Source organism: Pithys albifrons, chromosome 20, assembly GCF_047495875.1.
Source record: "Pithys albifrons albifrons isolate INPA30051 chromosome 20, PitAlb_v1, whole genome shotgun sequence".
Taxonomy (NCBI): domain Eukaryota; kingdom Metazoa; phylum Chordata; class Aves; order Passeriformes; family Thamnophilidae; genus Pithys; species Pithys albifrons.
In genome coordinates, this window is record NC_092477.1 from 12,313,795 (window position 1) to 12,337,979 (window position 24,185).

At 45.3% G+C, this 24,185-nt stretch overlaps 1 protein-coding gene across 5 annotated transcripts in view; it reads right to left on the reverse strand.

The window, feature by feature from the left end:
- DENND1A (DENN domain containing 1A) overlaps window positions 1-24,185 on the reverse strand; it is a 150,824-nt gene that overhangs the window by 120,584 nt on the left and 6,055 nt on the right. For all 5 annotated transcript variants that reach the window (XM_071574310.1, XM_071574314.1, XM_071574311.1 and 2 more), the window contains exons 2-3: window positions 23,672-23,742; window positions 765-808 (exon numbers count right to left, since the gene is read on the reverse strand). In XM_071574310.1, coding sequence (XP_071430411.1) covers window positions 765-808; window positions 23,672-23,742 — 115 coding nt within the window. The remainder of the gene's footprint in view (window positions 1-764; window positions 809-23,671; window positions 23,743-24,185) is intronic.

Consider the following 24,185-nt stretch of genomic DNA (forward strand, 5'->3'; position numbering starts at 1 on the left):
GGTCCCACTGCACCAAGTGATTACAGGCAAATATGAAAGCATTGGTCCTGGAGAGCCACCACGACAATGCCACAAGATTTCATGCTGATGAATAAATAATTAGAGGGAAAGGACCTGAGATAAAACAGCTGTGCTGACCCTAAGCTGTTCTCACCCAGAATCGGGAACAATCCCCTTCCCACCCTCCAGCCCCAGCCCAACCCACTCTGAGGACACCCAGGAAAACACAACCAAACTTGAGGTTGTTACATTTCCAAGTCAGCTACAGATCCTGTGAAAATTCCCAATCCAACCTGTTTAAACTAAATGATAAACCCCCCTGTGTTCCACCCACACCTTTGGGGTTCCCACCACCTTTCTGAGGCAGACGGGAGACTCCTGAGCAGGCAGGAATGCCAAAAATGTGCTGCAGTGCCAGGTGCCCAGTTACACACAGCCATAAACCCCGAGACAATGCAGAGAGCTCTGCCAAATGCACTGGGGCTCTGGCACCCAAAGGCAAAAAGGGAAATTTATTAATCCATTTTCCTGCCTGCTCTCATGTTCGCTTGTAAAAGGGAGGCTGGAAACCAACCTTAAGAGAGCCAAATTCTTCCCTTTTCTGCTCTAAATGTAAAAATGATTTTATCCTTCTGCTCCTAATAACAGCTTCTTTTTCTTTCTAAGAATGCATTTATCTCTTTCAGTAAAAAGAGCAGCAATAATATGTTGAACAACCCTGAAATAAATTTTGTCATGTAAAAAATTAATTACGCATTCCAAACCTGGTCACTGTAGCCCTCTGGGAATTGCCTCCGCACCTCAGGATCTGTAAATAATTGACAGATAATATTAATTGGCTTTGGATTAGTGAGCAAGCAGAGAATCACACATTAATATTTGATCAGAAGATGATAGCAACCCTGGCAGGGGATCCAAGGAGGGCAGCTGAGGCTGCTGTGTTGATAAGAGCAGGGAAGGACTTTTCAAGGCTCTCCCTTTACCCTCCTCCAGAAAGACAAAAACTGCACATAAAACACACACAAAACACATGAAACCAAAAACGTCTGTGTGTCCATACACACACATACATGTCTAAATATATATATTTGTATAGAAATTGTTTTATAAGAGAAGTCCTGGTGCTGGATTGAACTTTAGGTTGTTACCTTGTGCAATATCCTTCTGGCTGCAATTTGCCAGCTGGGTTTGCCACCAGGAAATGGTGACCCAATGCACTCAATTTTGGTTAAAATCAGACCAGTTTTGCCAGCTCCAGACACTGGTTTTTCCTCCATAGTTTTCAGTGATAGCAGGTTAGAAAACTCTCAAAATTACTTTCTGTTAAGGTGTATACTCCCTAGAAAACAAAAATATTTATCCAGAATGTGAGAGAGGCAATTAAGGCAGCCTGGAACCTCTCTGCTCAGGAAAACAAGTGTGAAACTCTTCAGACTGGCAAGCACTCCAGACTGATGCCACCTCCCTATTCCTCTGGCTGTCAGAATAAATAATACGGTGGTATTCCCTGAGAAGTTATCTTAAATTTAATTAGAGATGTTCAGAAAACAACAGAATATCATGATTGAAATTATTTATACGACAACCTATTTAAACCAGATCTCTTCAAAGCCATCCATTTTTCAAAGGGACACGGCGGCGAAGGCCACGTTCCACTCCATGAAGATTTTTTATTTAATTACAAAAAACAAACCAATCAGGCAGGAGTTCAACAGGGAGTGCAGCACAGGGGAAAACCCAAGGTTACCCCAGAGAGTGCCCGCCCTGGTGCAGGGCTGGGTGTGCCAGGTGGGCAGAGCTGGGTGGGCAGCACTCGGTGGGCAGAGTTGGGTGGGCAGAGCTGGGTGTGCTGGGTGGGCAGAGCTGGGTGGGCAGCACTCGGTGGGCAGAGCTGGGTGTGCCGGGTGGGCAGAGCTGGGTGGGCAGAGCTGGGTGTGCTGGGTGGGCAGAGTTGGGTGTGCTGGGTGGGCAGAGTTGGGTGGGCAGAGCTGGGTGTGCTGGGTGGGCAGAGTTGGGTGGGCAGAGCTGGGTGTGCTGGGTGGGCAGAGTTGGGTGGGCAGAGCTGGGTGTGCTGGGTGGGCAGAGTTGGGTGTGCTGGGTGGGCAGAGTTGGGTGTGCTGGGTGGGCAGAGTTGGGTGGGCAGAGCTGGGTGTGCTGGGTGGGCAGAGCTGGGTGGGCAGTGCTGAGTTGGCAGAGCCGGGTGGGCAGTGCTGGGTGGGCAGCGCTGTGGACACAGCCCAGCCCTGCCCATTCTGTGGCAGTGACACTGGCACAGCCCCCCGGGGGCTCTCGAGCCCAGCCCATGCTGGCCCAGCCTGCAGGAAGGCTCTGGCTGTGGCAGCACCCACTGGTGCCTCTGGACGGCCCAGCCTGGGCTCCTCAGGGCAGGTCACTGAGGGAGCCACTTGGCCAGCACTGATCCCACAGGTGCCAGCTCCTCACCCAGGGGTGCTCCTCGTGCAGGGGACACCCAACAGCCTGGGCCTCTGTGAACTCTCCAGCTCAACCTCTTGCAGAAATCAATGCCCAGGGTTGCCATCCCACCGTGCCACACACACGGGTACAGGCACAGTGTGTCACACTGCACAGACACACAGCAAACCCTCCCACCTTACACAGCAGAGGAGAGCAAGGCACCACCTTCTAAAGCCTCAGCTTGAAAATCCTTCAATCTCTACACAGGGGAGTGTGGCACCCAACAATCCCAATGGCCATGATACCCCAACCATTCTGACCAGGAGGAAACAGCCACACAAACGGGGATACAGGTGGGCAGCCCAGCAAGCACTCAGCTTTAATCAGTACCATCACTACAAACTGCTTCAGATCTCCTGAGAAAATACTGGGTAAAGACACGAACAGAACTGCCTGTCAACTCTGCCTGTAAAACTAAAGTAACTTGAGAACTTCAAACACTCTAACTCGCAGTAATTTGTTTTGCACAGCGCATGCAAACAGTGAGATGCAGCTCCATTGTAGCTCCAGACAGCGAGGAAACCCTTCGCAGCTCAAAACACAGGGAGCGTGTTATTGCAGGTACTTAACAGGCTTTCGAGTGAAGTGATGCAAAGTAAACACATGTAAAACACTTTTTCAAGTTCAGGAGAGTGGAATCTATTTGCTGACATCAGAACAAGGGAAGAGCCAGACTGAAATGCTGCCCAACCTCTTGCCCAGCCACAGCAAAGCTCGGAGCAGTCCCAGAGCTCTGAAAGCTCAGCTGAGGGCAGGAGACTGCAAACCGTGACCAAACACACTGGAAGCGACCCCAGAAAGGAAAAAGTCACATGAATTACAGAGCTGCTTCTCAAACCAAAGTTCTCCCAACCCCCAAAACAAGAACTCAGGTTGTGCTACAGGTTGAACTTGTCTGTGGATGGTAACCCAATATCTCCTGTTTATCTTGCATTACACCGGATTTTGTAGTTTCAGCTCACAAAGATGACAAGTTTGTACCTAAAGCAAGTGCTGACAAAGAGCCATCTATTAATATTAATGACATGCTGAGATACAGCAATGGAAGTTGCAAGTTACAAGTGTAAAGCAGAAAGAATAAAAACAATCACATTGTCAAATAAAGTAATTACACCATCTCATGGAATCTCCCATTCTTATGGGGTGAAGGTGCAATGAAATACATCTGTCACAAACTCAAACTGCTGGTACCAAGACAAACGTCAGTTTTACTCCTAATGCTTAAACTCAGGTTCCAAAAGCTTTTAAACCCATGCATGTCATACAGATTTCCCGAGGTTCACTTACCAGGCTGACACACATCACTGGAAGCCTCTCCCCAGAGGACACAGCTCCACCAAAGCAGCTGCTGCCCACAGACCCTCAGCTGGCCACAGCCCTGGAGCTGCACCCCCGTGTCCTCCCACGGACCCCCCGGCCCAGGGAGGGCTGGCCTGGAAAACCACCCAGGAAATGCATTCCCTGGCTGTTCCTGCAGCAGTTTCCTTTGCAACTATTTTAAGAGGAGCTTCTGAGGGAACTGCCTGAATCACTTCTCACATGAACAGTGTGCAGCTGAACGTGGGCTTTATCTTGGAAAGGGCACAGGAGAGTGAGGCTTCTGTGCACCACTTCCAGCAGCACTTGGGCCCTGGCCGTGCGTTTAGAGATTCTCCCCAAGTGGGGAACACAGAGCACCGATCCCACACTAGGGGAGTGCAGCTCTCAGTGCAACACACCCAGTTCCTCCCTCCAGGAGCAGAGATTCCATGTCACTCTGTGCAATATGGAGAGCACTGTAGTGATTGCTCAGCCACATTCAAGCTACTATTGTTAGCATTTCGTTAAATATGTGAATGTTTCCAAGCTCTAAAAGCCATTCCTGCCTCTCCCTACACAATCCAGTTCAACAAAAAGCCAAATACAGCAGAATATTGAAATTAGCTGTGAACTGTATAATCCCATTGTTCAATTTCATGGCATTTAAGACACTACCTGCCCCTCCTCACAAGTCTGGATGTTAATCCATGCTGGAACCTGATTTAATTTTCCAGATGACAGGATGGGAACATGCTACAATGGCATATTAGTGTAACTATGCTGCTCTTTTACTCTTGACTTTTCTTACATCACAAAGTGAGTTTTGCCTTTAAAAGAGGCATGCTTGGTTACTTCTAAAAACAGCACAACTCAAACTGGTCTGTATTTGAATTGTATGGAAATTATAAAACCAGGAAAGTTTTCAAAAAATTACCAGAAAACACTTCCTGGAGTTACCAACACAAACCCAGCACAAACTAACCTGCTTCTTCTGATAAATCACCCAACGTAATCCACACTGGCTACAATCCCAAACTGAAAAATAGAGTGAAAATGGCTTCATTTTCCCTCTCTAACTAAATGATTGCAGGTCCTTATAGCTGCAACCCCTGTAAAATGAACTGGAATTGTACTGAGAGTAACTGTAACTTCAGCACCCGTGACACATTGTCATAGTCAGGCAGCACAACTAAAAAGCAACACAAATTCTTCCCCAAGCTCTGCCAGCCCCTCTGAGGTGTCCTGTGTTCAGCACAGCCAGACACTGCTCACCCCACACTGCTGCAGCCTCGGGGTGCAGGTGCCATCCTGGAGTGGGGGATGCAGGGCAGGAGGGGAAAGGGCAAGGGGTGGGTGGAGAAAAGGTGGGAGAGGAAAACCCTACGCACGTCAGAGGGCAGACACGAAACACCTCAGCACAAGTTCTAGCAGAAAGTATGCTTGGAATAAAAAAATCCATTTGATTTAATATTCATTTTAAGACTTCACTCTTTTCTTCTTAAAGTGTTCCGTATTCTACAGGTGTACAAGTCAGAAAACAAGCAAGGTGTACAAGAACATTCTCCAGGAATGCCTTGCCCCCCTCCCAAACCCCCTGCCAGCAGCACAGGGTGTGACTGAGGTGCCCCCGGTGCCCCAAGCACAGCAGGGTCAGTGCTCACACCCCCAGCCCTCGGGAGACCAACCCTCTCCCCAGCAGGTCCCACTGCACACCAGCATCTGTCCCTTCTCCAGGACCAGGGACCTGGACCCTGCCCAGGGACAGGTGAGCAGCCAGTCCCACCCGGCCCTGTGGCTCCTGGGCATCCCTGGGGTGTCTGGGCACCCCCGTGAGCCCCAGCCCAGGGGCACAGCCAGCACTGGGGCAGCTCCTGGGCACCACAGCACAAAAATCAGGCTTGACACTGCCCCCTCCCTCAACAGAACATTTGGAAGTCTGCCCTGAAAGTCACAAACCTCACTGGTGATGGGAAAATGCTTTCCACAACATTTGATCTAGAAATTAAATATAAGGTTTGTAACACACACAAAATGCTGTTCAGAGTTCAGTAAAGTGATGCAAAAGCAGGAAAGACTGAGAGCAAAGGCAACATAAAATATACATCATAGGAAACAGGAAGGAAGGGAGAAAACCAGAACAGATTAAGCAAATCACTATGATTTCCATAATTGTTTCTATATTATTAACACCTCAAGAGCCAGAGGGGCAGAGAAGAGCAAAACTTTCCTAGACAGTGTTCAGCAACATCTTGTATGTATTTTTAAACAATCCTTCCAAAACAAAGCAGGTAAAGATACAACCTCCTCGCAGGTTTTCACTTGACAAACACAGCTCTCCAGGATGAAGAGATGTGGAGAGGTAACAGCTCTAACAACACAAGAGTGGCACGAGGTGTAGAGCTGTGTCTGTACACCTGAGGTGCCTGGTTTTCTGATCCCACACACCAGGGCTCCTGATCCCAAATCCATCAGTTTCTGGCCCCCCATCAGGGCTCCTGACCTGCCCCCATCAGGGTTTCTAATCCCCTCCTATCAGGGTTTCTGATGCCCCACATCATGTTTCCAGGCATTAGACCAGCAGCAGGTTTATGATCCATTCAGAACAAGCCTTAGATATCAGACTTGCACAGCTCCTACCAGCCAAACCAGCTTCCCATCTGGAGAGGAATCCTGATAAAAGCCTGAAGTACAGTAAGGGCAAAACAGAAACAACACTCACTCCTTGGAGAAGAGGGCAGGAACCCCATTCCCTGCCCTTCATGGAAAGAAGAGCCTGCCCTGGTTTCCTGGGCCCACCACCCCTTCAGTGACCTGGTGTCTCATCAGGCTGAGGGGCTGCCCAGCCTGGCACACACACTGCAGTCAGGCAGCCCCTTTCACAGGGCAACATGTGCCATCCAACTGCCCCTACTGACTCCCCTGAACCCTCACATGGAGTGGGGCCAGGTCTCATCAAAACTTCACCAAGTCTCTTAATGGAAGTTGGGAATCAGTTGTGTTGCAAGCACAGTGCTCAGTGTATGAATTAAACTGGGAAAATACCACTCTGCTAAATCCTGAACCTCTTGTGTTTCACCCACACCAAGATTTCAGTTTTTAAAAAATCAGTTGTATAATAGTACAGATTCATTTCTCTTCACTAACATTCTAAACTGTAAGAGCAAGGAGACATTTGAAAGCATAAGATGTCTTCAGTGACCAGCAAACACAATTATTTCTTTACAAAGAAGAGCAGAAAACTTTCAGTCCAGATTAATTTTTAAACTGCTGATGCTGCCAGAACTAAAGGTAGAACTATCAGAAGGGGGTGCACAGGACAGAGCCAAAACTAAAACAATGGAGATCACAACAAGAAGACAAAAGAAGTGCTCACATTTCCAGTGCTGTTTGCTCCACATTTCCCCAGCCCCACTCGAGGCCTGCAGCCCCTGCCCTGCTCTGGGAATGGCTCTGGTGGCACCTCAAGCCCACATTAGAGCACGGCTGGTGACTCCTTTGAGTTTGCTTTACTTTGCACTTAAGGGGATATTTCTCTTCCTAACCATCTGTTCTCCTCCCAGCCCAGAAATGCACCATTCCTGGATAGCTAAGCCAAACTCCAGGAGTCCTGCAAGCAGCAAATTCTGAATGGATTATGGGTTTAATTCTTTCCCCCCCTATAATTTTAGTCAGCAAATCATACAGCAGCTAAAACTTGCAAAAAATATATTTAGGTAAAATTGTACTTCAATGGTCAAGAAATCCACAAAGTCTGGCTTACAAAATGAAATACAAAGTGTTTGAAAACATTTTACAGACACCCTGTAATAATCATACAAAAGAGTTTAAATGGAGAAGTTGAATGGGAACACCAACTTTAATTAGGCTTTTTTGGGGGGTTATAATTTTTTTATTTATTTGTGTTTGATCAGTATGTTTTTTCTCATAAGCTTTTCAGCACTCTATAAATTTAATAGAGATGTTTCAGTGCTCAGGCCATGCCTGGTGAATGTTTCTCTCCTGCCTCTTTGTATTTACGTTGTGAGACAGCAGAGTTGCCTGGTGACAGCCCCTTCCCTGGCACAGCAGCTGGCAGGCCCTCCTTGTCCTGCTAATAGGGAAGCCACAGTTAACGAAGATTCATGCTCGGACTTGGATGTGACAGTCTGGAGGTGCCCCCAGCACACAGGGCACACAGACAACCTTCTACAAGCCAAGATGTTTCTCAAGTCCCAGAAGCAAGAAAGGAAGAAAAATAAAAAAGCCTTTCATCACATCCAGCTAACATGCAGCAAAAATTAATCCTGATTAATTAATTAATCCAAATCAGTGCATCAACTGAGTTTAACAATACCAGCCACAAGCAGTGACTGAATCTGCCAAACTGACTCAGATTTCCAGAATGCCAAAAGCTGCACAGGATAAGTCCAAGGCAACGAGAGCTGTGACAGTTTTACAAGAACAGTCACCTCTTTAATATTTACAATATTATTTCAGATTGCTCCAGGATGCCAACCTGCTGCCCACACTGCTGCTGTTTGGCACATGGAGCCCAAACAATTGCTTTGAGCTTGCTTTGCACTGCAGCAAAAATCAAAGTTATACTTGATAATATTAGTTTATAGCCAACTAAATTAATAACTGACAGTGGCATATTAAGTGCCTTCATTTAAAAAAATCCTTATTCAATTAATTTTATGAGAAATTTTTACATAATGTCGTATTTTCTACTTTCCTGTGTCAACCAGGTAATTTTTAATTTGTTTGTTGTTTTGAAGAACACCAGGAACAGCATCTTGATGTGCTATTGCTGTTGAGCAATACTGTATTAAAGGGAACTTGTGTAAAACCACAGCATGGCCATGGCAATCAATCAACTACATTACAAAACCTAAAGGAATTGCTAATGAAAACAAACAGTACTTTCCAACACACTGCCAGGCTTTTCACTACTAGAAAATACTTTGAGTTTTATAAATATTTTCTAAGCTGCTTTACTTTCACCATTTTTCTTTTTAATGATAGTTTGGCCACTTACATTTGTAATAACCTGTGTTTTCCATGTATTAGAGAACATTTTACAGTGGATTAACTTGTTTTTAATTTTCTTTCCAAACTTCACCAGCTGTAATGACTTCAGGTAGATACACCAGACAAATCCATCACTGCTGCTTGGACCATCCCAGGTCAGGTTTAATCTGACTGACTGACCAAGCACGGGGCACTGAAGTGCTGTGGCCAACCACAAGTTTTTGAAGAGTTGTGCTAGGAAAGGAAAACCAACCCTTCTCTGGAGCAACTGCCCCAAGTGGAGAGCCCCTTCCTGCTGCACAGGCCCCAGGGAGTTCTGGTTTCTGAGCCTGCAGCCACGTAACTTTGGCGTGCTTAGAACTCTGAGCTGACTCTCACAGACTGGGCTGGGTGTTCAGGGCTCCCAGTGCTCCTCTCCTGGGATACAGCTCATTAACTGGGCAGCACTGGGGATGCCAACACCTGCAGCACTGCCCCAGACCCCAGAGACAAAGCTCACTCCATGCCACGTGTGATGCTGCAACAAAGAGGAGCTCTCTGACAAAGTCAGTTTAGCACCTTTAAAGCAGTGCAGGGAGCTTGAAGAAAAATTTGTTTTGTATACAGAGAAGCTGCTGATAGTCAGTGCAGCTGGACAGGAAATCTATCATCTCACTAAAAAAATTTAAAACATTTTTGCTACTGTAGAAAAGGCAAGGGTATCAAAAGGATTTTTAACCACAAAATAGAAAATAATGTTTGCAGATATTTGATACTTCCAAGATGCATGAGAGCACATCTCCAGCCACCAAAATGCTTCTGAGAGAGTGGCCTAGTTTTGTTCTATGCAGGAACATTTCATAGTGGTGCCACATTTGTTTAATGACCAGCCCTGGAAATCAGGCACGTGCAAACCCAGCAGTTTCACTCATTCCCTTTCCCTTTCCCTTGCCCAGAGCTTTACAAATCACAGACTCCAACTGCACTCTCAGCCCTTTTCAGGAGCTCTGCCGACTCTCAATTTGCCCACCCTTAGCAGCAGATCTGCTGAAAACAATCTTCTTCCCTCCCTACCAATCCCAAAGGGAATGCAAAGATGGAACTTCACTGCACTTGCCCAGTCTCCCTGCTCAGGCTGCCCCATCAGAGCTGCAGTGCCATCACTCTGGCTGTGCTGAGCACACCCAGGGCTGCTCAGGGCAGCAGGGAAAGCTCTCCCGGAGACAGTGAGGCCTCAGAGGCAACTGCTGAAGCCCCTGGGCAAGCTGGTGCAGTGGAACAGCCAGAGCCACTGGCAGCCCCTCCCTGGCTGAGCAGGGGCGATCCCTGCCCTGCCCGTGTGTGCCCAGCGTGGTGGGCAGGGAGGGAGCAGCCTCAGCACACCCCACAAACCAGAGCTCAGGCAGCTCCCACCACACACAGCTCACCTGGAGGAGTCCCTGCTCCGTTCTCCTCACCTCATTCCATGCCTGGTTGGCTTCCCAAGCTCTGCTCCCCAGCTGCTGTTTCCAGGTCTCAATCCATACAGCTGTTGGACTCTCAGCAAAAGAGTTCCAGCTACCAACAGGCTGTTTCTAAAAACTCTTCTTCCTGAGAAACTCACCCTATATCCAAACATCCAGTCTGGAGTACAGAAATGAACATTTACTTGTTGGAAAATAAACACACACCACTAACTGCAACACCACAACATTAATGACCAAAGCAGTGACGACGTTCTCTCCATCTTTTTACACAAGGATATATGTTCAATTTTTAAACATGAAAGATTAAATTAGAAGTTACCCACACAAACACAGCTGCTTTTAAAAAGGCTCAAAACACTGTATTTACATCTGCAAGTACTCACTTTATCACTACAACCTTTATAACAGAGCTTAGGTTTGCTTCAAACAAAACAGGGTTCTCAGCATAGAGGCCCAAGAAAAAGCCCTGCATACAGTGAGTCTACAAAGAATTAACTGGATTAATTAGCAAGGGATTTGAGAAGCAGCTTGGAGCTAGAAAACCAAAACACTAAATTGTTTAAATACTTTGGCAATGGATCAAGGTTTCCAGGCAGCCCTGTGTTCCATTCTCTCTTTTTTTTTCCTCGGTGTTTTAACACATTTAACCTGACGAGGTACTTTTTCATGAGATATGAATGACACTGTCAAAATACCAAAAAAGAAGATGTGAATTAAAAAATGCCACAAGCTGTTAGCAATTCTGCCAACATGTATGAGCCCAGGCAACATTAATTAAAAATCAATAGCTTAGGACATAAATAGCTCTCATCTCTGTTATAGTATATCTCTAACATAACTCTTTATTAAAGCAAAAAAAGAAAAAAAAAGCCAGTGTCTCTGCTATTATCCTGACTGAATTGACCACAACAAAGCAAAAGGAATCAGGCAAAACCCTTCAGCCAAGAAGGCCCTATGAGAAAGGGAGGACAGGCATATGAATGATTGGAATGCTTCAGCCTTGCACTGTCATTAACACATAACTGGCTGGAAACAGCCTCGCTGCAAATGCTTGGGGAACGGGTTACCAGGAACAACAAGCCGTGTTTTCAGGGCTAGTATGAGCCTATACAAAGTCCTGAGTGCCAAGGAAATAAGGATAACATGCACATCTCTCTGTCAGCTAGAGCTTGTTAATCAGTATTTTTATTATGCATCTCAATTAAAGACTGTAAATTCTCTGGTAATAATAAAATAAAGATGCAAAAAGGCAGGAAATTGCACTGAACCTTTTTCTACTTTAGTGACACAACCTTCAAACTAAAGTTACATTAGAAGTTGTCAAAGCTAAAAGATTTGAGCTGAACCAGGAACTTCAACCACTGCTTTGACCAGCTGTTTTCACACTCCCAGAGCCAAAGCTTTGCAGGTCTGAACCCCACCTTCTAACAGGAGATCCCTGAAGGACACCAGGCTGGACATGGAGTTTGGGTCTGCCTTAACTCCCAGTCAGGACAACTTAGGTTGCTGAGCAGTTCGTACAGAAAATGAATATAAAACAGAAGATGTAGGAATCCTACACCTGAATCCTACTGAAAGGGGAGGACTAAGGTTGGTTTTCCTTTCGTCTGACGACTCTTTGCTTTATTCAGTTATTATTAATGACAGACATATCAAAGGCTTCCCTCCAGACACAGCACTCTAAATCATGGATGGAGAACTCGCCCAGGCACCAGTCAGCAAAAACACTCACCCGACTTCAAAACAAAAAGAACAATTTTACTTCCCCAGGAGCTCAGTGTACGTTTGCCAACCCACCGTAGCACTCTGCAGACTCAGTGCAAGAGCAGATCTACAACTGCAGGGCCCTCACAGGGGAACTCTGGGGACACAAAGGACTGTTTTGGCAGCCACATTCCCACACTGGAGCTCTCAGAACATCCTTAGCAGCCACCACGTGCAGGTGCAGCCGCACCCAGACCAGCACACAGCCCTGGGACAGGGGCAGCTGGGACACTGAGAGTGACACTGGGACAAGGGCAGCCGGGCCACTGGGAGTGACACTGGGACAGGGGCAGCTGGGACACTGAGAGTGACACTGGGACAGGGGCAGCTGGGACACTGAGAGTGACACTGGGACAGGGACAGCTGGGACACTGGGAGTGACACTGGGACAGGGACAGCCGGGCCACTGGGAGTGACACTGGGACAGGGGCAGCCGGGCCACTGGGAGTGACACTGGGACAGGGACAGCCGGGCCACTGGGAGTGACACTGGGACAGGGACAGCCGGGCCACTGGGAGTGACACTGGGACAGGGACAGCTGGGACACTGAGAGTGACACTGGGACAGGGGCAGCCGGGCCACTGGGAGTGACACTGGGACAGGGACAGCTGGGCCACTGAGAGTGACACTGGGACAGGGGCAGCCAGGCCACTGGGAGTGACACTGGGACAGGGACAGCCGGGACACTGAGAGTGACACTGGGACAGGGACAGCTGGGACACTGGGAGTGACACTGGGACAGGGACAGCTGGGACACTGAGAGTGACACTGGGACAGGGACAGCCGGGACACTGAGAGTGACACTGGGACAGGGACAGCTGGGACACTGGGAGTGACACTGGGACACTGGGAGGTTGAGTTTACCACAAACTGGTGCTACAGCCTGTTCCCACTGCAGAGAAATGTTCAGAAACACCAATCTGCAACACTGAGTATGTGAGCAGGACATGAGCCTCACACCAAGCAGGGCCCTCTCTCTGGGCACAATCAGGGATTAATTAGGCATTCACTTCTGCTGTGGAATGGAGGCATGAAGGACTAACCTTTCAGATCTTAAATGGTAACATTTCACTATGTCACCTGCATTTTGAGTCCCACCTTGTAGCTGTTCTTTGGGACACTCCCACTGTGTCCCATTCCCTTGGCACAATCCCACCTCCCAGACATTTCTGACTGAAGTGCAGCAAGCCCAAGGCTCTGTCCCCAAAGCACGACAGCCACTGTCAGCACAGGGGAACAGGAGACCTCCCTTCTCACAAGATCCTTTGGTCTAACTTGTCCCTGAGCTCCAGCCAGAAATGATGCATTTCATTCCCAGCTGTTCAAATCCCACCCCAGCATTGCCCACTTCAGTTAATCTTGTTCAAGGTGCACAGCAAAGTCACTACAATATAACACAACTCTTCATCCAGAAACTTCATTATGCAATCTTAGTGTTCAGTAGAAGTACATTAGAACAGCAAACTGGTGCCACTGGAGTGCCACTAAATGGAATAAACTGAAATTCTACCCAGTTCCCCCAGTAATGCTTTGTGTCATTGTAAAAATACAAATGATCACTATTAATGGTTCCATCATCTTCTCCATTCAAGGTTCAAAAAAATAAAACAATTCAGAGACTTTGCTAAATCATGTCTCCATTTTAACTTTATCATTATAAATTAAACTGAGTAGAAGATGCACCAGCAATTTGTAAACTCTTTCAAAGGACCTGATTTACATTTTTCTCCTATAAAGACACCCCCTAACATGCTGCATTTGTGTTAAATATTAAATGAAGACACTTACACGCCATACATGGCAGAAATGGAAGATATTTCTGGTGTGTTTTGGAATTACTTTCAGCAGTCTGATGCTGTTTATCACCCTGGTGCAAATACTGCCACTAATAAAGAAACAAACATTAAAAAGGTGTCCTTTAAGCTTCCCTTCAAGGCATCTCCCATAATCGTATAATTTGCTCTGGACATCATTAAAATGTAAAGTTAATGAGGATTCAGCTGAAAACAGAAGAAATGTAACCTATTTTCAGGCAAAACTTCTAACACTGCAATCAGAGGGAAAACCTCTTTGATGTCTCTTTGTCTCTTCTCATTAATTTTCTTTTGGTTTAAAAAAAACACAAAGGCTGTTTAAGCTAAAAAATGCATAGAAGTTTAAACATGGTAATTATAGTCGAGCTGCAATGAGGTCATCAGGTTTTTAAAACTTGGAGATAAACAAAATTGAGATGTATGACTATTTTAAAACCATGTCAATACTCAATTTTAATTGTCCATGTGATTGATACACACAGTATTTTAAGGATTCAGTCTGGATCCTGACTTGCTTCAGGATGATTTAGTGAAGGACCCAATCCCATGGCCAGGGAGGAGCAAAGACACCAAGAAATACATCAAAATGAAAAGCTGTAATTACTGCATTACTGGGTGCCACATTTAGTATTTCTAAGTGCAACAAAAGATGCTTTTTGCAAGAGATGGCAAATTGTGAGATTCTGCTTCTCTCCACCTCTACAGTTCATTAAAGAATAAAATACTGAGCAAGTTACATCACTCCACTTGCTCCCCACATCCACTGCTGTTTATGAGCACTGCCAAGGCACACACGAACTTACACACTTCTGCTTTACCACAGAATTCTCTCCAGCACAAAATACCTTTAGGAGGTATTTAATTACACAGCACTGATGGAATCTGTGAGATACTGTAGGTGCAGATATTTTTAGCAAAGAATTTACAAGCAAATTTTCTCAAACTGTAATGAAAAGTATTTTTAACACCACTGTGTACAAAATAAGGTTAATACAAAGGGCCTTAAGCCACAGATCCACAGGACAAACACAACCTGATCTTTAGGACATTCATCACAACAAAGCAAAATCAGCATATTTATGTTTTTGCATTTGCCAATATCACCCCAGATAAAATGGGATGAGATCCACAGATTAGTTTGTGGCAATTGTAAGTGTTGCCTCCTTTGTGGTCACGGGTTATACAGAGCTTTAACAGAGGTTCTGACACCCTAACAAATCTTTTTAACGTTTGATAAGCTCTTCAGGCTGACCTGATGAATGCCCAGCAGGTGAGTGTCAGACACCCAGATATTACTGCAGGTGCAGGTGAAGAGCAGCTTCAGGAGCAAATGTCACCCCTTGTGCCATGGCGAGTTCTGGGGGTTGTGGGTTGGGTTGGGGTTGGTTTTTTTTTTCCTTTTTTATCTTTACTCTGCCATGTGTTATAACAATTTGACCTTGCCCTTCACCACTGACCAGTTCTGTCCTAGAGACACACACCATATTTTACAGCAAACACCAATTTCCAGTTGGATGGAGCTGCTTCCCACATCCTGGGATCTCTCCCTACTTGCTTGTACTCCTTTAGTGCCACATTCACAAAAAGATGAAGCACATCATTTACAAAACATTAATTCAAATATGCAGCTGACAAATATGGAACATCAGCAACCTGACTGTTGTCTGCCCATCCTGTGATGCTCAGTCAGCTGTTCTGTCTGTGTTTCTCCCCAGGGTGATGATCTGATTTTAGAATTTTTGGAACAGAAGATCTCAAGGATCAATTCAAAAAGGTAATATTACCACTATTTATATTCATGACTGTGCAGTTTCAAAGTAAATGATTCTTCAAAGGAACTAAGTATGGGGTTAACACTCAATTATGTGCAAGAAAGCAGTGGGAGCTGGGAGTGCAATTCCCTGCCCCACCACTTGAAATCCCAGCACAGAGTCTGAGAGTGGGAATTCTTTGGGATACAGTATCCAAGGTACTGCTTTGAGAGTGTCACTGAAGTTCTTTTTTCCCCATTCCCATTACTAGTTAGTTCATCAAACTCAAAAACATTATTCTCCTACTGGCCAGCCATGGAAGAGTTCAGAAAAAGCTCTCCAGGCTACAGCCCATCCCAGACAACAGACTGTCACTACTGTCACTATCAGCTGTCTCTTCCCACCCCTCCAGCCAACATCATCATCCTGCCTGCTGAAGTTCAACCTCCTTGGTTCCTATCCCACTCTGTCATAAAATAAGGGATATTAAAAAGTGTCTCAAAATCCACTTCCATCTAAAAAAGACATGAAAATTATCTTCCCAAGAGCCAGTGATCTGTCAGCATCTTGAACTTTGACAAGTGGTTTACCCCAGCAGGACCAAAAGGAAAATTGTCTCTGGTAGCACAAAATGTGGGGTTTGGGGTTTGTTTTGGGGTTTTGACCATTGCTGAAGTAAAACAATAGTCTTGCATTGATTTTACACTTATTTGATAATAATCTAACCTCAAGCCATTTCTCTATTTCAATCCTAAAAAAAACCCAAAAACAACAGACCAAACCAAAACACACCACACCAAAAAGCACAAACCAAACCCAACAGAAACGCACCAGAAAACTGATAATGTGGCTTTTTATTGGTGACACAAACATATCTCAGCAAAGGGAAGCACAGCAGAGCTGCCCCAGGCACTGCGACTGCAACTCCAGTTCTCCTTCTCTCCTTGCAAGGAACTCCCCACACCAAAGAGACCCAGGAACAAACCCAGAGCTGGTTCAGCCTTTGCTTCCCCAGCTCGCTGTGCCCGCTGCACTCAGAGCAGGGCTCTGTCTGTCGGGGCTCTGTCTGTCTGCCGGGGCTCTGTCTGTCTGTCTCTGCCGGGGCTCTGGAACACTCTGCAGTGCCCCGGGAGAATCACCCACCTGCACAGCAGCACCAAACACAGCCACAAACCCCAAACTCCAACATTCCTACTGAACCCCCCACCCCAGGAAGCAGCACCCACTGCAGACGGACAAACGGCCCTGACTTCTGGGACAGCACTTACAACATTAGGCAAAAACCCACCCCAAAATCGGCTCTTCTTAAATCTACAGGGAGTCTACTTTAAAGTCATTACTACTTTGTTTCTTTTTCACCTGACTGACACTCTAATTGAAAGTTCATTGCAGAAATGTCTGTATCTGGGCTGACTGCTGGTTGCAGATGCACGAAGCTTTAAGCAATAGTTAACACTCATTAACGAGATTACCTGTTGTGATTAAGTGAGGACAAACAGCAACAAACCACCTCGGAAATTTCTGTGACTGAGAATGAACTAAAGTTAAAATCACTCCGTTAAATAAAGTCACACACACGCCCCTTTAACAGCAACTGATTGTTCAAAGTACAATCTCCTTGCAGTTCCAGCAGCCCTGCTCCTAAAGCAGCACATTAACAGAGTTAATTGCAACAAGTCCTTCACCAAACTCTTAAATGCTTCAAATGCTGAAATATTAAATGTCTCAGTAGTATTGGGTACTTAAATTGAGTCTCTCAAGACTCTTTTAAAGGAACAACCACTCAAATTCGTCTATAAATTCAAGGCAAACTCTGAGTATAGCTGGTGAATGAAAATAATTTGTTAGAATCACTGGAAGTCTCCCTAAGAAGTTTCAGTTTAGCAGTTAATTCCAACCTGCAGTTAAAAAGGCACTAGCTGTCAGTCAGTTTTCTCACCCAACTCTCTCAAGAAAAGAAAAACTGACAGATCACAGGAGCTTGCCTTTGTAAACCAATTCGGGAACTTTCATGCTACTTATTTGTTAGGTTAAAGGTTAAATTGCTGACCTCTGCCCTCCTGCTTAGCAGCCTTTCCCTTTTTCTGTAAAGCTTTATTTTGGGGCTGTATTTACATGGATTAGTCTCTTTTCACGCTAAGAAGGAATCTGTTCACAGCCAAAGCCTTAGTTCTGCTTGTACAAAAAGCAGTCACAATTATTCAGCAGCAGACAATGACCATATTGTGGATTTACAAAAAAACCACCTCAGCCATGGCAAGTTCTGTCCTTGCTGCACAAAACAATAGAAGAAAAATCTTATCAAGCATTCAAGAGAAAGCAAACAAAGCAGGCCCACTGTGAACTTGATGAAGATGTCAAGCTCCTTTAAAAAAATATAAATCAACAAAAGAGTTTAAAGTCTTGTGAGTGAGACTTTCTGTGCTGCATTTTTCTGTCGAGTTAAACAGTGCCAGCATTGCAATATAGTGCAGATTAGTAAATACTTGGGAGATAGAAAAGACTGCAGACAGGAGCAGTTAAAGCATGAAGCAAAAAGGCCAAATCACTCTCTTCCCACAAAATATAGCAACAGAACATTCAGCTGGAGCTGACATTAGCATTCTGGAGGTTTGGTAAATTCAGTACCATCAGAAAAGAAGAACATGCTTAAAAATGTGTGAGACAAAATTTACAATGACTTGCAATATGACAGATTCTAATATTTTTTCATAAAGTGAGTTTCTCATCAAAGTGAGTTCTGTATTTCCTGTACACTGTAAAAACCCAACTCTGAACTGTCTTCCAAAAAGCAGCTCAAACAGGTCTCCTGCCTTACCCAGACACTGCAGCCCCAGTGAGCTCTTTGTTAAAATCTTCCTCCTTGTTCCGACTTAGGAGCAAAGCAATCAAATGGAAACAAAAAAAACAAAGCAGCAGCTTAGGAGAATTACAGTTCCCAAATCCCACCTATCTACTTAGGCCTGGTTTCTTTTCCAACCCTGCTTTAGGAAGTTCAGTGTAGCAACATAACACAAAGATGGGACAGGGAAACTTGTGATTCCAGCCCACGTTCAACAGAAAGCCCTTCTGGAATGGAAAGGGAGAAGGAGAAGCAGAGTCTGCTTTGCAGAGACAGAAACCTGCCAGTTCTCTCTACCTGTGAAAGCCCTGCCATGGAAACCACAGTGACAAGGCAGAATCATTTTAGGGCCCAAGTACACGGTGACTTCTCCCAGCAGAGGGAAGGACTTCGATTAGTTTAACTTATACATTTGTGATCTGCTGGGAAGGGGGGGAGGGAAAGAGCCATTTACAACCCAGGGCTAGAACATGAAAAGTAAAGAAGGAAGTACTTAAACTACTCACCAGCTTCTAGTAGGAACAAGATTAGTAGTACATGCTACTCTCAGAGCCAATTCAAATGCAAATTTCATCCTTTCACTCAAACAATGATAAACTACCTCAGAGTTAATAGTTTCCTTCTAAGATTCATCTCCCTTTTCAACTTAGTGGTGTGTTTTCGAGAAAAGAAAGAAGCACATGGCGAGCCTTACAGCAAGACCTTTTAAATTCTGTCATAAAAGAAGTAGCATAAACTACATTTCCTTTCCTAATCCAGTGAACATTTGTTAAACTCTAACACACTTACACTTTGTCCACACGGTTGCATTTAGGCTTCTAACTTACCATGGTTAAAAAAAAAGAAAACAAGAAAGAAATCCTTTAGCTGTACTAAACCATTTCAGCTTTTTCCTTGAACACACAGCAAGAATTTATGCTCCTCTCACGAAAAGATGAAAGATGAGGTCCTTGGAGAGAAAGGCCTTTTGGCACACTACATGGTAAAGCTACAGATTTGACATACTTTTATAATGTCTGCTTTGGCAAGAACACAAAACCCCACACAAAAGCCGGGCTCGTCCCCCCAGCCGGGGGTGCAGGGGCTGTCCCGCTCCTGCCAGCCTTCACTTTCAAACGCTCGCACTTCACAGACTATTTTGATCGCTTACCTTAGACTAACAAATTCCCTTTTGCTACAGGAACAGTCTGACAGTCAGACTACAATTCTCCTCACAGCCCCATCTAACAAGAGAGAATCTTTGGCTGAGGTCCAGCAAGAGCCTTAAATTTGTCACATCCTATTTCTGATGAATGATCTGCAGCAGTTTTAAGATCACGAAGTGCTTTGAAAGTTAAAAGAAAAATTTCACAAGTAGTAAGCTGTCACTTTCTTTATAAAGGTATTTAAACTAAAACCACTAGTGGATTGTACTTCTGCATCTAGGAAAAAACCCAAAACAATCTTCTATCTGAGTTAATAAAATAGGAAACAGTTGCAATGTACTTTACTTGCCTACACTGTGTCAAAAGGCTACAACTGGATTTCCAGAAGTGCTGAAGTGCTTTAGGCCGTTATCATTTGTAAAAGAAATAATATAAGCTCTTTGTAAGTTACTACCTCAATTCCTGTGAAGTTTCACTATTATGAGAAGCCATGACAAATAAACAAATCACAATCTCACAAAATGCTTTTTTTTCCTTCTTTTATATAAAGATTAAAAATATGAAAAGAAATCCAGGACCAGAGCAGCACTTCACACAAAGCTTCTGTTTTGCTCTCATCCACAGCCCATAACAATTCCAAAGAATGAGAGAAGACCATGCACTAAAGACACAGACTTACCATCAAAGCTTATGACTTTTACTTTGGGTCCATATTTCCTCTAAAATATTTCATTTATAATATAAACCCACGACTGTTTTTAGTTTTTCTGAAATCAGTGTGTGGGAGTTGGTGAGAAGCACCAGCCTCGCAGTTCCCAGCCCTGACATACTCACACCTGACACACACAGGGTGGATCTCTCACTGGATCAGCTGTGAAAGCGCAGACTCTGCTCCTGCTATTCCACTTTGCTGCCCTCCCTTTGGGTGGGAAGGCCCCAGCTCTAGAGCAGCACATCCCTACAGAGTGAAGGGCTCCAGCTCACTCACCATCCTCACAGCACTCCACTGCACGTGTTCCACTTGCCTGACATCTTTCTTGGAGCCCAGAACGGGTTTTTCCTTCTGCAGTCAAGTGTCCTGCTGACTAAGAGAGAACCTGCCCTGGCACAGCTGCCCAGCAGTGCAGGCCCCGGGCCTGGGGTGCCCAAACTCAGCAGACACAGCACTCAGGACATGGCCTGGGGCTGAGCTGGGCAGTGCTGAGTTTATGTTTGGTCATGACAACCTTAGAGGTTTCCTCCAACCCACATGATGCTATCTGACAGCAGATGGAAAGTGCTGTTTCCATCAATTTCAGAAGTTATCAATCAAGTAACATCTAATGCAAGACTGTTAACAATTCCATCTAAATTCCACTGAAGTGACCTGAACATACAATCTTCTGTTGTGGTTGAGAACACAAGTCAGCATCTCCCATTTCAGCAAGATGCAAGTGAAGTGTGCAGTGCATTAAAGCCCTACATTGCAGCTGATATTTCACAGCCACATGGCAAACACCCTCTGCTGCCTCCTCACTGTCCCTGTTCCAGTTCTCTCTCCATCCCACCCGGGCTGGGACAGTGGGGGCTGTGTGGGGCTGAGCTGCCAGCTGGGGTTGCTGTGTGGGGCTGAGCTGCCAGCTGGGGTTGCTGTGTGGGGCTGAGCTGTGTGAGGCTGAGCTGTGGGGCTGAGCTGTGGGGCTGAGCTGCCAGCTGGGGTTGCTGTGTGGGACTGAGCTCTATGGGGCTGAGCTGTGGGGCTGAGCTGTGGGGCTGAGCTGTGGGGCTGGGCTGCCAGCTGGGGTTGCTGTGTGGGGCTGAGCTGTGGGGCTGAGCTGTGGGGCTGGGCTGTGGGGCTGGGCTGCCAGCTGGGGTTGCTGTGTGGGGCTGAGCTGTGGGGCTGAGCTGTGGGGCTGAGCTGCCAGCTGGGGTTGCTGTGTGGGGCTGAGCTGTGGGGCTGAGCTGTGGGGCTGAGCTGTGGGGCTGAGCTGTGGGGCTGAGCTGCCAGCTGGGGTTGCTGTGTGGGGCTGAGCTGTGGGGCTGAGCTGCCAGCTGGGGTTGCTCCATGACAGCTCCACAAACTTTGGAATAACAAAACAGAGGAAGTTGTGCCATCCCACAGGGAGAGAATCCCCCCCACTAGGACAGCTACAGCTTTGGAATGGCTCAGTCTCCTCCAGACAGGCCAGGAGACTGATAACAGAATGAAGAGCATTTTAAGTATCAACAGCACTATTACACTAGACATGTACTCCAAAAACAGTTGTCTTAGTTAATTTGGGGATTGATTAAATGCTGAGAAATAGTTTTTCAAACTTGCCTGGTAATTTGCTCCTTATACACCTGTTACACATTTTGCTTTTCTTAACAGTAGATGCTCCTTGCCATGTAACACACACCCCCTGGCTGAAAAAAAATAGAAATTGAGCTATACTCTTGATTTTCTGGCAAAAACAGCCATCCAGGAAGTTGAAGGAAGCTCCGTGGAGGTGTCCAGGTGTGTGTGTCTGGAATGGTGATTTGCCTGGGACAAGGCACAGCTGTCAAATACAGCTGACACTGCAAGAACCAAACAGTCTTCATTTGAAGCAAACTCACAAAATATTTGGGGATATGCAACTCTGAGGCTTCTGAGAATAAAGGGCACCTCTTAAATATAAAAAAAATCAGTTGGGAAAAATCTTTTAAAAGATTACCCAGAGAGAATTGATTACTTCAGAATATATGGGTTGTAAAAACAATTATTAAAACTTTTTTTACTCCCTAAAAAGAATTTCCGAAGATTTTGCACCTACAAGTACATACAATAAACCTAAAAACACAAGTAAGTGAAACTCCCACAGAATCAGATGGTTTATAGAACAAAATGTATACTAAATTCTCCAATTAAAAACCTGTAAAGTAGTTTCCGTGCTTTTTAACCCACCTTCCCACAGCAGGGAATTAATCCCTCCAGGGGGATGCAAACAAACTTCAAAGAGAAGATTATACCCAGACACTGGTACTGTACAATGTAATGTTTATGGTCAAATTTGTTCAGATTTTCTGGCACTGGAATCCAGGTCAGATGTGCAGAAACAAAGAGCAGTTATTAAAAGGGCTCCTGCAGTTCCATCAAACAGTTGGGATGGCACAGAGCAGTGGGACAAGCCAAGGCTGTTCCAGCCACAGCTCCTGAGGGGGCTCTGCCAGCACAGGGCAGGGCTGCAGCCACTTGACTTTTACAGACTGGAACAAACAAACACAGAGGGAAAAGGAGCTCCCCAGTCAATAAAATACTCTGTTGGCTCATTAGACCATACCTACAACACACACACAATCATTTCACAAAGGACAAAATGAATATTACTTCGGTTTATGCAGACTAATCATCATTTAATGTTGACATCTCCCCTTTTTGTAACATTCCAGAGACTGAACTCACACAACAGTATCTTGAACTAAATTCTGGGATTGTGAAAAGCCTTTGCTTTTCCTGCTTATTTGACTGAGTTCCTCAAGTTACACAAAGTGCAATCCAAAATTCACAAATGCACTTACATGGTTGTTTCAGCAGTTTTGGGACTTCTCTGGCACAAGCACAGGAACACTGGTCAGAAATAGTATTATAGAGAAGTACTTGTATAATTAGGGCTGGATAACAATGTGTGGTAGAAACAGTTAACCAAGTCATAAGTGGTGTCCATGCCTTATTTCCAGATAAAGTAATTTGATCAAAGGGAGAATTCTGGGAGCAGATAAAAGTACTTCTGTAGTCAAGTAAGAAAGAAGAAGTAAAAATAAATTCCACACAAGATGTGTTAAGAGTATTGCTTTTGTTTTAATTACCCCTTTCTTACATGAGCAGCAAATACCAACCAAAAAATGCACTTTTTTGGCCTATTGAAGAAAGTTATTTCTATTTTAAAACACAAAAAAAAGGCAAAACAGTCAGAGAAATCTGAAAACTGCCCACAATCAGGGACAGAGGCAAGAATTTCTCATTAGCAGCCCTAACTGTAAAAGATTCCACAGAACCAGTGATTGGGGTATCTCTAAAAGCTAACACAGCATAATATTCAATATAATTCATTTCCTCCCAACACATGGCCCTTAAGAACAGTTTCAGCCAATAAATAGGTAGAATTACAGAGCAAAACAACAGTACCTTTCCCAATGCAACTGATTCCTGAGTGGGTCACTTCTGCATACACCTCAAAGGTAGTTTCTGGGTTTTGTCTGAAAGGAGAGAAAAGCAAAAGAACACTGAGTGTTTGGTTTGGGTGCACTTGCAACTTCACAGTCAGAAAGTGTTCGTGGAACAAGGAGAACTCCAGAAGCTCCAGTGCCTGCTCTGCAGCCTGGCTGGCTCTGCCAGACCTCCCTGCTGCTCAGGGCAGTGTGAGCAGGGTGTCCAACACACTGCTGGGAGAAAAGGGAGCAAAACACAACAGAAATCAGGAAGGAAGCACACAGCACCTAAAATCAATCCCCCTGCTGTGACCAGTCTGCATTTCTAGACAGCAAATATCCCCCATCCCTCAGAACCTGCCAGAAAACAAACCCACCCCTCTGGTAGCACTTTCAGAATTCTGCTCACACTGACAGGTTTGTTCAGTTCTTGCCCACACCAGTAATTTTTATTACATGTGCACTTCACCTCATCTTTGGTTTCAAATGAC